The following is a 16,494-nucleotide window of genomic DNA, read 5'->3' as shown; positions in this document are numbered from 1 at the left end:
CCTGGTATGTTCTGGATTCAAGCGTCACACCTTCACGAACATTCGATTAAGAAAATTTTAAAACTTCTCTAATAATTATGGTAGCGACTTGAGCGACATGTCATTTTGAAGGGAATCACATAAACGTCGCAAAGCGTGAATCTCAAGTAAATTCGTCGAGGGATTCATGGGATAACCAGCTTCAAGGGATCACGCTATATGATGACGTAGAAGTCTCCAAATCGAATATAAGGAGGGCTCACTTTAGCCTGATCAGTCAGTCACGCTGAGTATTCAGCCTGGCTCTACACGCTGCCGTAGTCGTCAGAGGCTATCTTCGAGTAGTTACATCCTTCATGCGGAACTTAAACCATCACGGCCATATGGGACTTATCAATTGTGCGCGCGTGAACTCTAAAATTATTCAAGGTATTTCTGAACATTGACTTGTAATATCTGTGAGTGTTAAGGAACAAATTATTCTAAGTCTTTGTGAACATTGGCTTGCAATTTCTGCCAGTGATGAACTCTAAAAGTATTCAAAGTCTTTATGAACATGGACTTGTAATATTCGCGAGTGTTAAGGAACAATTTATTCAAAGTCTTCACAGACAGTGACTTGTAATATTCGCCAGTGATTATTCAAAGTCTTTTGTGGACATTGACTTGTAACTTTTGCCAGTGATGAACTCTAAAATTATTCAAAGTCTTTATGAACATTGACTTGTAATTTTCGCCAGTGATGAACTCTAAAATTATTCAAAGTCTTCATGAACATGGACTTGTAATATTCGCGAGTGTTAAGGAACAATTTATTCAAAGTCTTCACAGACAGTGACTTGTAATATTCGCCAGTGATTATTCAAAGTCTTTTGTGGACATTGACTTGTAACTTTTGCCAGTGATGAACTCTAAAATTATTCAAAGTCTTTATGAACATTGACTTGTAATTTTTGCCAGTGATGACCTCTAAAGTTATTCAAAGTCTTTGTGGACATGGACTTGCACTTTCTGCCAGTGATGAACTCTAAAATTATTCAAAGTCTTTATGAACATGGACTTGTAATATTCGCGAGTGTTAAGGAACAATTTATTCAAAGTCTTCACAGACAGTGACTTGTAATTTCGCCAGTGGTGAGAAACCAATTATTCAAGGTCTTTATGAACTTTGACTTGTAAAATCTGCGAGTGACGAAAAACATATTTTCGAAGTCTTGTGGACATTGAGTCCATCAGCCACATTAGGTGATGAGCGATTACCTGCAACATAGTCAGAGACCATCGGAGATCATCCAGAGCATCGGAAGTTCGAGACTTACTCATACGCGACCAACCTGGGTGTTCCGGCCTCATCTTAACGGAGTATTTGGCATCTTCCGGAACGTGTTCCAGCCTGTTCGGCCCGGTGAGCTGGAGACCCGACGTGGCACGTGCCATCATCGAGCAGCTCCTGGATGAAGACAGACAATGGACGCTACTGGAGTTAGAGAGGGCAAGTGGCATCGACAAACACACCGTCCACAAGATATTGCGTAATGAGCTGCAACTGCGCAAAATCGCATCGCGGTGGGTACCGCATGCACTGGCGTTAGTTCAAAGGTGGGTGCGCTATGCAATATGCTCCCACCACCTTGCATGCTGGCAACAGGACGGCGATCAATTCTTGTCACGAATAATCGCCATCGATGAATTTTGGGCCAGGGCATACGAACCAGAACTGAAACGTCAGTCCGCGGAGTGGCGACATGTTGGATCACTAAGGAGGCAGAAGGTCCGTCAGAATACTTCCCCAGTCAAATTGATGGTGATCGTTGCGTATGACGTCAGGGGTGTCATTGTTTGCCACTTTGTTCCACATGGCAGAACAGTGACCGCACAGTACTACAGGGACTTCCTGGTGCGATAGATACGTCGTGGCGTTCGGGAGAAACGTCCGGATCTTGTGGGCAGTGCAATAATCCTGCACGTCTATGCAAAACCACATAAAGCAGAGTGTGTAGGGCAGCTACTGTGACGTTGGGGATGGGAAGAATTGGAGCACCCACCGTACTCTCCCGACATTTCGCCCTGTAACTTTGATCTCATTCGAAAGATTAAGGAACCACTATGTGGTAGGCGGTTTGCAACACGAGAGGACATTGCTAATGCTGTGCGCCAACAGGTGACCCGATTCACACATGGTGCGGCAAATGCTGAGGCAGACGGTATTCAGCGCCTCCCACATCGTTGGCAGCGTGTGGTGTCAGGGTCTTTAGGCCCAAGTTTGTCATGTCAACTTTACTGATGTTTAGAAATTTCATGACCCGTATTGAAGTGGGATTACAATAATTGAAATTAATAAGGGTCCTCCTATTCAATGCAAAGACATTTATTAATGTGAATCAATCACATGTCGTTCACATGAGGTACTAGTTTCGGCACTAAACTTGTGCTATCATCAGCCAACAAGTCAAATCAGGCAAACATAATAACAAAAAACAACTTTAAAACACACTGTAACACCTGCGTTGATGAATGTATATCTATATAAAATAAGAGTTTTGTCTGTACATTGCTCAGAATTTGAAAAGAATGGTATTTCTGTATCGGTCATGTCCACAGTAACAAGGAAATGCAGTTTTTACTTTTCCGTAATGTCTGTCTGTCTGTCTGTCTGTCTGTCTGTCTGTCTGTCTGTCTGTCTGTCTGTCTGTCTGTCTGTCTGTCTGTCTGTCTGTCTGTCTGTCTGTCTGTACACGTATCACGAGAAAACGGCTGAGGAGAATTTAATAAAAATCGGTATGTAAAGTCGGGGGATGAGCCACTACAATCTAGGCTATAAATCATTGTATTCACGCTGAGTGAAATGGTAGTTTAGGGGAAGGCCTAAAATTTATTTATCAAATATTTATGTTATTTGTGGTCCTATCGATAAATACTACATAACTAAAGTTATATAGAATTAAATTTCCGATCATTTATATCTTATTCATTTTTACCGCACCGGCTATAACACAGATATTCATGAATTTGGATTTTTGTTGTTAAGTTCATAACAACGCCGAGCCCCGAGAAAATGGGTAAACAGAATTTAATGAAAATCGGTATATAGAGTCGGGAAATAAGAAACTACAGTTTAAGCTATAACAATTTTATTCACCCTATGTGAAATGGTAGTTTAGGTGAAGGCACCTAATATTTAATTTTTAAATACAGTGCCTATGGTTTTTTTTCTATTTGTTTTACGTCGCACCGACACAGATATGTCTTATGGCGACCATGGGATAGGAAAGGTCTAGGAAGTGAAAGGAAGCAGCCGTGGCCTTAATTAAGGTACAGCCCCGGCATTTGCCTGGTGTGAAAATGGGAAACCACGGAAAACCATCTTCAGGGCTGCCGACAGTGGGGCTCGAACCCACTATCTCCCGATTACTGGATAATGGCCGCACTTAAACGACTTCAGCTATCGAGCTCGGTAGTACCTATGTTATTGGTCCTATAATAATAATAATAATAATAATAATAATAATAATAATAATAATAATAATAATCGTATGGCCTCAGCTACCGTGTGCAGACATTTCAATTTGACGCCATCTGGCTGACTGCTCGTCAATTTCGACGTTCCATTTTACTCTAGGCCCACTAAATGGCAGACAGAGTAAACCGGATCTCTCTTGAGCGTCTATGGCTGAGATTTAATGAACTTTGTAGGGTAAATACCAAATGTATCACCAGAGATCTTTTACATGCCGACATCGTACGACATGGAGTGTCGAATGGACTTTTTTCCGCCCTTCAAAAATCCGACAACCGCCGCCAGGTTTGAACCCGCTATCTTGGGATTCGGAGGCCGACACTCTACCACGGATCCACAGAGGCAACTATTGGTCCTATAGAAAAGTACTACATACCAAAAGAATACAATTTCCGATCATTCATGTTTTATTCAGTTTTACCGTACCGACTGTGATAAGAGTGATATTTCAGAGCCGGAAAACAATAATGTGAAGGTCTACAATATCGAAAGCGCGTGATATTGATCAACAATAACATTACATTGACCATTGTTTGTTGTGATGTTCTTTGTCTCTTATGCTGACACTCAACTCCGATAGATGGGATTACTGCTGCGTACCGAGTATAACAGCCTGACTGAATATTGGCGCGAAATACCTGGGGAGTTAGACAACTTTCTTCTTTAGCATGCCATTCCTCTGGTTCATACATTTTCTGATACTGCTGGTTCGTTACACACTGGTTCATCATAGTATTCCAGCTATTCGATCTCTACACTGACGCGCTGTTTTGAATGAGCAGTGTGCACACTTAAGACGGAGGCTCACTTAGTAGTAGTAGTAGTAGTAGTATGAACTGGTCTAGAATTACTATTTAGGCCTATTCCAAATTATAGCACCACAACTTACTAAATAACTCAAAATTTATCAGATAGTTTCTTTTTTTTTTTTTTTTTGCTAGGGGCTTTACGTTGCACCAACACAGATAGGTCTTATGGCGACAATAGGATGGGAAAGGCCTAGGAGTTGGAAGGAAGCGGCCGTGGCCTTAATTAAGGTACAGCCCCAGCATTTGCCTGGTGTGAAAATGGGAAACCACGGAAAACCATCTTCAGGGCTGCCGATAGTAGGATTCGAACCTACTATCTCCCGGATGCAAGCTCACAGCCGCGCGCCTCTACGCGCACGGCCAACTCTCCCGGTGATAATTTCTTCCCCCGCCAGTGTAGTGAATTGAAATTTTCCGACTCATCGGGTACTTCTAGGAAGCAGATAAGTAAAAGGGCATAGTTTTCTGCCTGGAACTATCCACTATTCGAATCCCCACGCCGATAAAAGACAAAGTGTTCACGGATCACGAATGTCTGCGTCGTGGTCATTCCAGCTCTGTAACTTTGGAATGATAGTTCGGCAGCGTAGTACTGTTCGTTAAAAGTAAGAAAATGTGTGGTTTTTCATTTGATCGAGTATTTCGTATGAAAGCATTACTTTTAATCGCGCCATTTCTACTGACGTCATTGTAATGACCCATGTTCATTTCAATTGGGGAAACCACTAAGAGAGTGAGTGTCTGCCATTATAATGAAAACTCCCGATCATGATTGTGACTGATGGTAGGCAAGTGGGCCTACCATTACAATGAAAATTCCCTAACTCTCTCTTCATATGAGAAAAGACGTTTAGTGACTTCCCCGTCGTGTTTCTAGGGCAACTTTAAGAGCTGTGCAATATAATACAATCTTGCTCACAACGTGTACACTATCTAACCTACAAATCTGTATACAATGTAGAATTTCGTAGCGAAACACGGGTACATCAGTTAGTATTAAATAAAATATGGTACATGATGATATTGCACTTTAGTATGAAATCCTTTTAAAATGACGACGATTCCGTTGTTTTGTACATATGGTGGTTTGTCCAACTTGTATATGTCTTTAGTTCTTTGGTCTTGTTGAAATTACGCTGCAGAATTTAAAGTCTTGCCATGATTTGACTCGTTTGCTGATGACGGCACAAGTTTAGTGCCGAAACTAATACCTCATGTGAACGACATGTGATTGATTCACATTAATAAATGTCTTTGTATTGAATAGGAGGACCCTTATTAATTTCAGTTATTGTAATGTCAACTTTATGTGTACTGTGTTGTCATTCTTTTGCACCGGGAAGGCCATATTGCCCTGTATACTGCCGTAATAAATTAGTGTGTTACGATATTTCAGTGCTATTCATTGTCCACACATGTAGTTAACACCTTGGCCTTTCGTCTGTATATGTCACATTTTCCAACTGGGCTGGTATCTTCAATAAAAAAATAGTTGCCATGACTTTTGCCCCAACCCTCGTATGATATTAGGGAAGGAAGAGGGTGACACCTGATGCCGGTACATAGCCTACTTCTGTCAAATAGCACCAAGGGGTCTGCTCAAAGCTTCCGACGGACGAATCACCATTAACAGCGTTGTATGCCCTCACTCCTTATGAACACTGCGGAGAGATTTGGAATTGAATCCAGTGATTAGAAATTGTACACCACCACCTTTTCTACCCTGCCAGCCAATATTCTGATGGTGAAAATGTTTTCGAACAACGGGACTCGAACCTGTTAACCGGGGCGTCAGACCATATATATTTACGCCTTAACGATCATGGCGACCTGTTTCGAAGATATTGACCTGAAAATATGTAATACGCGAAACTATTGTTAAAATCACGTAATAGTTCTAAATGAGATGGTGTCTCTTCATTTCTCGCTCAATGACGCCTAAACCACTGGACCAATTAAGCTGAAATTCGGTATGGATATACCTCAGTTACTCAGTTCAAATACAAGCCTATTTCAGTTTTTCAATAATTAACCTTTTCCTATAATAATAATAATAATGTTATTTGCTTTACGTCCCACTAACTACTTTTACGGTCTTCGGAGACGCCGAGGTGCCGGAATTTAGTCCCGCAGGAGTTCTTTTACGTGCCAGTAAATCTACCGACACGAGGCTGTCGTATTTGAGCACCTTCAAATACCACCGGACTGAGCCAGGATCGAACCTGCCAAGTTGGGGTTAGAAGGCCAGCGCCTTAACCGTCTGAGCCACTCAGCCCGGCTAACCTTTTTCTAATCCGCAGCCATTAATATGCAGGTATTTACTGAACGTGTGAATGTTTCACCGCCAGAAAACATAATAAAATAAACTCCCCTGGCCTATCCATATTAGTTTTCCGTAGTCTCACTGAACAGTACAAGCCTCCTTTTTAATCGGTACGATGCGTAATTTTTTGTTGTTGTTTACTGGTGCAGGCATACTTTTGTTTAGATAGTGTACATGAGGTTGTAGTGGTTAGCGTGATTAGCTGCCACCCCCGGAGGTCCGGGTTCGATTCCCGGCTCTGCCACGAAATTTGAAAAGTGGTACGAGGGCTGGAACGGGGTCCACTCAGCCTCGGGAGGTCAACTGAGTCGAGGTGGGTTCGATTCCCACCTCAGCCATCCTCGAAGTGGTTTTCCGTGGTTTCCCACTTCACCTCCAGGCGAATGCCGGGATGGTACCTAACTTAAGGCCACGGCCGCTTCCTTCCCTCATCCTTGCCTATCCCTTCCAATCTTCCCATCCCCCTACAAGGCCCCTGTTCACCATAGCAGGTGAGGCCGCCTGGGCGAGGTACTGGTCATACTCCCCAGTTGTATCCCCCGACCAAGAGTCTGACGCTCCAGGACACTGCCCTTGAGGCGGTAGAGGTGGGATCCCTCGCTGAGTCCGAGGGAAAAGCCGAACCTGGAGGGTAAACAGATGATGATGATGATGATGATGATGATGATGATGATGATGATGATGATAGTGTACATGATGTATGCCTTGACGCCATATGGAGTTTCAGGAGTTTCAGAGTGTGACCTAACCACTGGCTGAAATAGGGATAAGTAGCTTTTTGTTATTATTATTATTATTATTATTATTATTATTATTATTATTATTATTATTATTATTATTATTATTATTATTATTATTATTATTATTATTATTATTATTATTATTATACAATCTTCCTGCAACAGCTGCAGGTTACCCAAGGACAAAGAGTACCTGAACAACAACAACAACAACAACAACAATAATAGATACAGACAGATACGCGAGATAGTATAAACATTAAGAGTAGACAAAAGAGTGAGGCACGTCGTACATTTATCTGAGGTCCACAAGATTGGTTCTTGGAGATCATGATGAACTTCTTGAGAGTTGTAATGGCGATGTCATAGATGAAATCTCTAGTCAGCTCAAAGGTATTGCAAAAGTTTATTATTATTATTATTATTATTATTATTATTATTATTATTATTATTATTATTATTATTATTATTATTATTATTATTATTATTATTATTATTGTTGTTGTTGTTGTTGTTGTTGTTTTCCAATCGTTCTTGTTTCGGGGAAGCCTAGAAATATTTAATTAAATCTTAGGGAACTCTAGCTACTTGGAACATATTTTGACTTAGGGCAAAATATAAAATACTGTAGCAGAGTAGGGGAGCCAAATAGCATTTCTTATATTTTCAATAAAATGTTAGAACAGTTCGTTGTTTAGGTTTGATGCTCGGCAAGCACGAAAACGTTTGTTCACATGAATAAGATGTGGAGAATTTCAGTGCCATGTTTAAAGCATCCTGTGATATTGTAGGTAATTCTTTTTTCAACGATAACCAAAATACATCGCAGGAATGTTCACTGAATTTGACTTTGTGCCGTTCGCTCCGTGCCGATCAGGTCGCAAGACAGCACTCTTTGTCGGAATTACCACGAAGAGCACGAAACCCTTGCCTACAGTGTATCCTGTCCGCCTGTCCTCACGAGGAGAAATTCCCGCCACCATTCGATACGTCGAATGGACGCCAACTCGCTCAGAGACCACGGTGTCACAGTGCACGAAAAGGTTTATGGTCTGGCTACCGATGGGAATAACAGACGCATTAACATGGTAGTCTTTCACCAAGCCAACTAGCAAACAAGCAAACACTGACCTTAGACCTACAGTACACTTCTGGCTAGCCAGAAGAGATGGATGCCAAGAAGTCGATTTACTAGTCAACTGTAACCTATTATTATTATTATTATTATTATTATTATTATTATTATTATTATTATTATTATTATTATCATTATTATTACTCTTTTCCTACCACTTTTCCCACACCTATGGGATCGCGGGTGCGAACTGTGTAGCACATGTGGATTTGGCCCTGTTTTATGGCCGGATGCCCTTCCTGACGCCAACCTGATATGGAGGGATGTAATCACTATTGCGTGTTTCTGTGGTGGTTGGTAGTGTAGTGTGTTGTGTGAATATGAAGAGGAGAGTGTTGGGCGGACACAAACACCCAGTCCCCGAGCCAGAAGAATTAATCAGAAGCGATTAAAATCCCCTACCCGGCCGGGAATCGAACCCGGGACCCTCTGAAGCGAAGGCCAGTACGCTGACCATTCAGCCAACGAGTCGGACCAACTGTAACCTATTATAAGTGCGAAATAACACCTAAACAATATGGACTGATGGCCAGTGCTCGGGGTACAATCCCTACATTTCTCGTAGAGCTGTGGACTCAACCGGACATGAGTTCATGGCATTGCTATCGTAACCTTATCAAAATAATCTGTAGGCCTATAGCATTTGACAAACTTATATTTACGTCATACTTTATTTCAGAAACTTTCGAACTTTTCTAACTGATACATTTCATTAAATTTCAGCAATGACTCACAAAGGCTCAATTTTTTGTAATTGATATACTTTGTCCTTCTGACAGCCTCCTTATGGACGAAGTTATATTGTAAAAAGTAAGAAAAGAATTATCTAAGTTACTTGCGTACTTCACGAAAGGGTTCCTGATCCAGTCGTTTATATCAGATAATAACGAAGGGAAATATTTGTCAAGTTTTCCAGACAGGGATTCCAGATTATTGTAAATCAGTAGTGTAATAGTTCCTTGTTTGTTTGTTTGTTTGTTTGTTTGTTTGTTTGTTTGTTTGTTTGTTTGTTTGTTTGTTTGTTTGTTTGTTTGAGTCTGGAACAGAGAAAGTGTAGGGCACATTCCAGCAGTGCCTTTCAAAACATGTTTTAAGCCTTTTCGCTGAACCCTTAACATGGTGTCGTGGAACCCCAGCTGAAAATTCCGATCTTATGAATCTGTCCTTGCTACCCGTTCTGTGTTAATGTCTTCATTCCTACGTGACTGCAGTATTGTGCCCTACATCTACTGTATATAGTAATCCAATCCGCTTGTTATATGGGGCATTTAATGTGAAATCAGACAAGAAATTGCAAAAATGAACTTGTGTTTTTTAAATTACTGAAATGACTAAATAGAAGTACAAAAGCTTCAAAATCATTATGTCATATGTTCTTACCTGTAAGAGCACTCACAGAGAAGGTAGCTAATTTTATCACATGCTATGTTTTCTATGACTTCCGAGGCTCATATTTCAGTTATTATTAGAAAATTAATTAAGATCTTGTTTTCATATACCGGTATATAATGTTGGCTTTATAATGATATGTAAATATGTTTTGTTCACGATATTATTGAAAAAAACCCTAACATGTTAATTTTATTATTATTCCACAATGGAAACAGTCTGAATACATCAATCCTTTTGGTTTCGGCGGCTGAATAAATCGACACTGTCAAATTTATGGGGTCGTAAATGATGTATGTATTTATGTATGTATTTATGTATGTATGTATGTATGTATGTATGTATGTATGTATGTATGTATGTATGTATGTATGTATGTATGTATGTATGTATGTATGTATGTATGTACAACCCTTATTCCGTTTCTCTTCGGGGTCGGGTGTGAAGTGAGATGAATCTTCATAGCGAGTTTTTACGACCGGATGCCCTTCCTGACGTCAACCTCATAAGAGGAGTTAATGAGATTAAATGAATGACGTGATATATGATATTAAGAAGAAAGAGGATTGAAACCCCGTGCCGGCACATAACCTACTCCTGTTGAACAGCACCAAGGGGTCTGCTGAAGGCTTAGCATCTCCGTCCGACGGACGAATTGCCATCAACAGCGTCATATGCCCTCTCTTCATATGAACATTACGGTGAGTTTTGGAATTGAATCCAGGATTTATTAACACGTGCAGTACATTAATATATCAAAATATTAGGATTTTAATTAATACTTTATATCGTCCATAACGGAAGCTAAAATATTACGCAGTATGAAATCTTAATCTTCCACATATAAACGTGTTCATCTTCTATTACGACAAACGAGGAAATTGCAGGATTCCTATTCATAATGACACATGTTGTCATGCTACGGACCACCTATGTAACGACAGGCCAGTAGCAATGTTCTGATGTCTTAACTGATCATCCTACGAAGTTTCATTGCAATCAGTCCGGTTGTATTTGAAGATGAGCACATATGCCATCCTCATGTCGCTACATTTAGGCCACTGGTTCGTGAAATAACTCCTAAAATCCGTCACCTCGGCATCTCCGAAAAGAGTAACAGTCGCTAGAGGGACGTAAAACCAATAACCTCAACTCGTTCCCTGGTCAAATTTCACCTAATCATTCTCCTGTCATTAACACGTTTCAGTATCTCTTCGCCTATGATCCCAGCCGCGGCTCGAACCCCGCTAAAATATATGATAATTTTTAAACGTATATACATGTTCATGTCGTCGGTATTCCACGCAAAACTCGAGGTCCCATGACTGTGATTTATGGTATCAACAATCGCTTGCTGTTTTGCTTGCGATCTACCCAGCTCACCTTCAACGGTCTTCTGTAATACCACATTTCAAAGACTTTTATTCTTCCTTTCTGCACCAGCTATTGTCTACGTTTCACTTCAATACATTTCTATGCTCCACGCAAGAGACTTCAAAAACATCTTCTTCTTCTTTATCCCAGCCTTTTCCCATATCATGAAGGGTCAGCGTAAGAGACTTCAAAAACATATTTCGAATATTTGAGGTGAACATTTTTTTTTTCCTTACGGAACATCTCCCTTGTTTGGGTTAGTTTTCATGTCTCTGTCATTCTATCATCTTTTTTTGTACTAACCAGATAATGTTTCATCCATTTCCTTTAACACTTCATATCCTAACCCGACATTTCTCGCATCACGTCATTCCACTTCATTTAATTTCATTTCATTATATCTGCTTTTGATCCCGTGTCACATACAGCCCAACCTTAATTTGCCCAGACGACTGCTGCCCGGCCAGATAGCCTGCAGATATTTGAGTGTCATGTGGTCAGCGTAACGACATCCTCAGCCATATTGCTTGGATTTTGTGGCCTATCATATTAGACAACTCCTCAGTTGGGGATCAAGAGGGTGAATGAACCACTTTCCTGTCCTCAGTTGAGAGACGGGCTATCGAACCTGATTTTTTTTTTTTTTTTTTTTTTTTACAATCTGCTTTACGTCGCACCGACGCAGATAGGTCTTATGGCGACGATGGGATGGGACAAGGCTAGGAGTGGGAAGGAAGCGGCCGTGGACTTAATTAAGGCACAGTCTGGTATGAAAATTGGAAACCACGGAAAACCATTTCAGGGCTGCCGACAGGGGGGTTCGAACTCACTATCTCCTGAACGCAAGCTGATAGCAAGGAGACCCAAACCACGCAGCGAATTGCTAGGTCCTGAAACCTCTGGGTAAGAGGCAGGTGAGCTATCCGTACACCATGGGGCTGTAAATTTATATTGTTTTTACATTTGTGTATTTTCGTTTACTTTTCCAAGAGTTTTATAACTGTAATCTTAAGTCTCGAGCCTTGGGATATACAACCCCCTGTGGGTGGGGGCAGAAGGATAACAGCCGCGGTATCGCCTGCCTGTCGTAAGAGGCAACTAAATGTGGCCCCAGGGGCTCTTGATTTGGGAGTGACCGAGCTCGATAGCTGCAGTCGCTTAAGTGCGGCCAGTATCCAGTATTCGGGAGATAGTAGGTTCGAACCCCACTGTCGGCAGCCCTGAAGATGGTTTTCCGTGGTTTCCCATTTTCACACCAGGCAAATGCTGGGGCTGTACCTTAATTAAGGCCACGGACGCTTCCTTCCCACTCCTATCCTTTTCCTGTCCCATCGTCGCCATAAGACCTATCTGTGTCGGTGCGACGTAAAACAAGTAGCAAAAAAAGAATTGGGAGTGTGGGTTGGCGACCACGTGTCCCTTAGCTGAATCCTGGCATTGCTTCCACTTACTTGTACCAGGCTCCTTACTGTCAACTATCATATCCGACCTCCCTTGGTCAACTCGTGCTCTTTTCCGACTGTATTAAAGCATTTGATTTTCACGCCCTTCGTAGCTCTTATCTTTCTAAGGCCGATATCTTCATTTTACGAAATGTCGGATCCCTTCCATTTTTTATCTCTGATTAGTGTTATATAGAGGATGGTTGCCTAGTTGTACTTCCTCGTAAAACAATAACCACCACCATCACTACCATTTAGGATCTACAGTAGTATGAGTGTGACGTATTTTTATACCGAAAATCTCACTTCTTGTGATACGGATTCGAACCACGGCTGCCTAGGTGGCAACCCAGGAAAGAAATAACTAAGCTATCATCACCAATGAGAAAACTATAAGCTATAAGTTTATTGCATAGCACAACAAAACACGGAATATTAATTCAAACGTAAAAGCAGTCCCCTCTGTGCACATAAGACATTGAAAGTTACTAATCAAATTAGTAAAGGAATGTAAATCTTTATGGACTGCTGCTTGCTCTGTATCTTGAGCATACCGTGGCCAAATATATTGTACAAGGGCGATCTGTGGAAAATTACAAAGCAGGAGCTAATTGTAGTTCAAATCAAGAAAATAAAATTGTGATAAATGGGATACCTTCTTCTTCCTCTGCTTATCCATAATAGGGTCGTGGGTTCGAAACGAGTCGCACATGTGAACTTGGCATTGTTTTATGGTCGGATGCCCTTCCTGACGCCAACCCTATGTGGAGGGATGTATTCATTATTCTGAGTGTCTGTGGTGATTGGTAGTGTGATGTGTTGTGTGAATACGTAGTGGTACGTTCTGAGACAAATATAGAGGAATTAAATTATCCGAACGAGGTTAATATCCCCGTCCCGGCAGGGAATTTCCGAACTGAAGGCCAAGACGCTGAGTATTCAACCAAGGGGTGCTGGATTAGACATACCCGAAGAAAATTAGATGAATCTATGGTGAAGGCAGCACGAAGACGTGGTAGACAGTCATGGAGGAGTTCTGTGGAAGATGAAATTGCGGACGATGGGAAGATCTGAAAGGAAGTAAGGCTGCAGGCAACACATGGAAAAGGAGGAAATCTGCTTCACCCTACACTCCAAAAGGAGAAACCGGAGATGAACAGGTAATTAATACAATTAAATACTAACCATTAAATCTAAAATTATAACAAACGGAAAGTGCAGAATGCAAACCTTCTATGTTAAAAATCATCAACATTGCGGACACAGAAGAAGAGAATTTTAAATTGTCTACTGTGATATAGATGGTGGTGGTAATTTTTTTAAAAGGAAGTACAAATAGGCAGGTGTGATATAGGAGTTAGAAATATATTTCCTGAGGAAGTACTCGGAGAGAAGCTGGTAAAGGATATTTGTGCAATAGAATTAGAGTAATTGCGAATATGTACACATCTCAATAAATAGACGTAGTTGGTTTGCATTCTGAACATTTGATATGTGATTTAAAACGAATAAAACATGGGTTTAAAATGTTCACGTTGAGGTCACTAAAATGGTAAAAATGAAATGAAATGGCGTGTGGCTTTTAATGCCGGGAGTGTCCGAGGACAAGTTCGGCTCGCCAGATGCAGGTCTTTCGATTTGACGTCGTGATTGCACGTCGTGATGAGGATGATATAATTATGAAGACGACACATACACGCAGCCCCTGTGTCAGCGAAATTAACCAGTTACGGTTAAAATACCCGATCCTGACGGCACGCTAACCATTTAACCATGGAGCACTAAGATGTTCACCCTCCGCAAGTTGAAGTAAGTGCAATATTGCAGCTTTCTCAGGATTCAGAAAAGCTTCCTTTCATCTCGTTAACCAACATTTTCTCTTTCGATTACATAAATTTATAGAGATTTATTCTTTGAAAACGCAAGAGATTTGGTAGTACCTGTTTGTATTTTATACTTTGTTTGCGAACTAATGTTCGAAGGTTAATTTGAGAAATCGTGCCCTAAATAATTCAGTAGCTCAAAGAAATGGTGCAAGTTCTGTCGGAGGAATCTTTCGTTTGGTCAATCAATTAGAATTAGTGGCGTCGTCGTATTCTTGATTTCTGATAATAACAAAGTGGTGATAGAAGGCGTGCTGGTATGCGCTCACGATAATGTACAGGTGATTGTGATAAGCGGAGCAGCCAGTGTGTGGTGAGCGGCCGGCCCGGGATGAGGGCCGATGTCCACGAGGAGCTGTGTCACCGTCTTTGTCCTGCTCCTATCTCGGTACGTACAAACCTCCCCTTGACTCTTTTTTCCTTACATAGATGCACAAAAGGTCCTTAGTTGAAATATGTGCGAGTTCGATTTTATAGCGCAATTTTCTTATAAATGGAGAAGTTCATTAAATTAACTTAATTTTTATTTCACTCTCAACAGAATGGCAAGTCACAGTTATATTGAACATTGATAATACTGAAACTAGTTTAGGTAGCCTAAATATTTTTATTATCTTGTGTTTTTCTCACATATTATTAGATTCTAAAATGTTATTGTCTGGGCTTCTGAAGCTCGTGTTGTGCATTAAAGGGTTATCAGTTGTGTTCAGTGTAATCTACAGGAGTGACGTTGTAGGGAAATGTCCATTAAATAGTAATATAACATTTTAATGGCAAAGGGATTAGGCCTACATCGTTGAAGCTCTTGTAGCTGTTTGAGAACAGCTGTCCTCAGCATCTGAACTCAGAATAAGAACCCCTGATATCTTAGGTCCGTTAAAAGACAGCAAGTGTTTCAAATAAATGGTAGAAAGCGCTCCAAGGAGGTTATAATTTAATTCGTAATAAGAGGTGCCTTTATTATTATTATTATTATTATTATTATTATTATTATTATTATTATTATTATTATTATTATTATTATTATTATTTCGTTCCAAGCTCTTTGGGGTACGCCGAATCACTCATTTCTCTGTATGTTGGTATTTTCTTAGGGTCCAGTATTTCTTCATTCTTTCTAATCTTCGCTCCCTCTCGTGTTCCGAGATAATAGGTTTGGCTTTTAATGTAGATTTGCCTTGGAACCTTATATTTTCGTTTTTAGTTATTACTTTAGCTGGTCGATCGAAGAGTGAATTTTCTGTAATTTTTAATTCTACTAGGTCTTTTTCAGTTTCTTTAAACCAGTTGGGTTTTGTTTTGTGGTTACGGAAGAAGTCAAAGATTTATTTGGTTAATCTATTATAGGTACGCCTATGTGGTGTAGTGGTTAGAGTGATTAGCTGCCACCTTCGGAGGTCCGGGTTCGATTCCCGGCTCTGCCACGAAATATGAAAAGTGGTACGAGAGCTGGAACGGGGTCCTCTCAGCCTCGGGAGGTCAACTGAGTAGAGGTGGGTTCGATTATCACCTCAGCCATCCTGGAAGTGGTTTTCCGTGGTTTCCCACTTCTCCTCCAGGCAAATGCCGGGATGGTACCTAACTTAAGGCCACGGCCGCTTCCTTTCCCCTTCCTTGTCTGTCCCATCCAATCTTGCCATCCCTCCACAAGGCCCCTGTTCAGCATAGCAGGTGAGGCCGCCTAGGTGAGGTACTGGTCATTCTCCCCAGTTGTATCCCCGACCCAAAGTCTGAAGCTCCAGCACACTGACCTTGAGGTGGTAGAGGTGGGATCCCTCGCTGAGTCCGAGGAAAAACCGAACCTGGAGGGTAAACAGATTAAGAAGAAGAAGAATCTATTATAGTTCATTCTGAGAAGATAATCGTAAAAATGTATTATCTTTTTCACATATTATCTGCGAGT

The 16,494-nt window shown here is 40.9% G+C and overlaps 1 protein-coding gene across 5 annotated transcripts in view; it reads left to right on the top strand.

Moving 5' to 3' along the window:
* Positions 1-16,494, top strand: part of LOC136867306 (fibroblast growth factor 1) — a 312,684-nt gene that overhangs the window by 153,838 nt on the left and 142,352 nt on the right. The window contains exon 1 of one of the 5 annotated variants that reach the window (XM_067144462.2): positions 13,726-13,868. The exons of 2 other annotated variants lie outside the window; for them this stretch is intronic. In XM_067144462.2, coding sequence (XP_067000563.1) covers positions 13,861-13,868 — 8 coding nt within the window. In that variant the 5' untranslated portion in view covers positions 13,726-13,860. Of the gene's footprint in view, positions 1-13,725; positions 13,869-14,875; positions 14,980-16,494 lie in introns of those variants that run through there. 2 more of the 5 variants (XM_067144460.2, XM_068227070.1) reach the window with 2 other exon arrangements.

This window comes from Anabrus simplex, chromosome 3, assembly GCF_040414725.1.
Source record: "Anabrus simplex isolate iqAnaSimp1 chromosome 3, ASM4041472v1, whole genome shotgun sequence".
NCBI classification, from domain to species: domain Eukaryota; kingdom Metazoa; phylum Arthropoda; class Insecta; order Orthoptera; family Tettigoniidae; genus Anabrus; species Anabrus simplex.
This window is presented reverse-complemented; position numbering and strand designations above follow the sequence as displayed.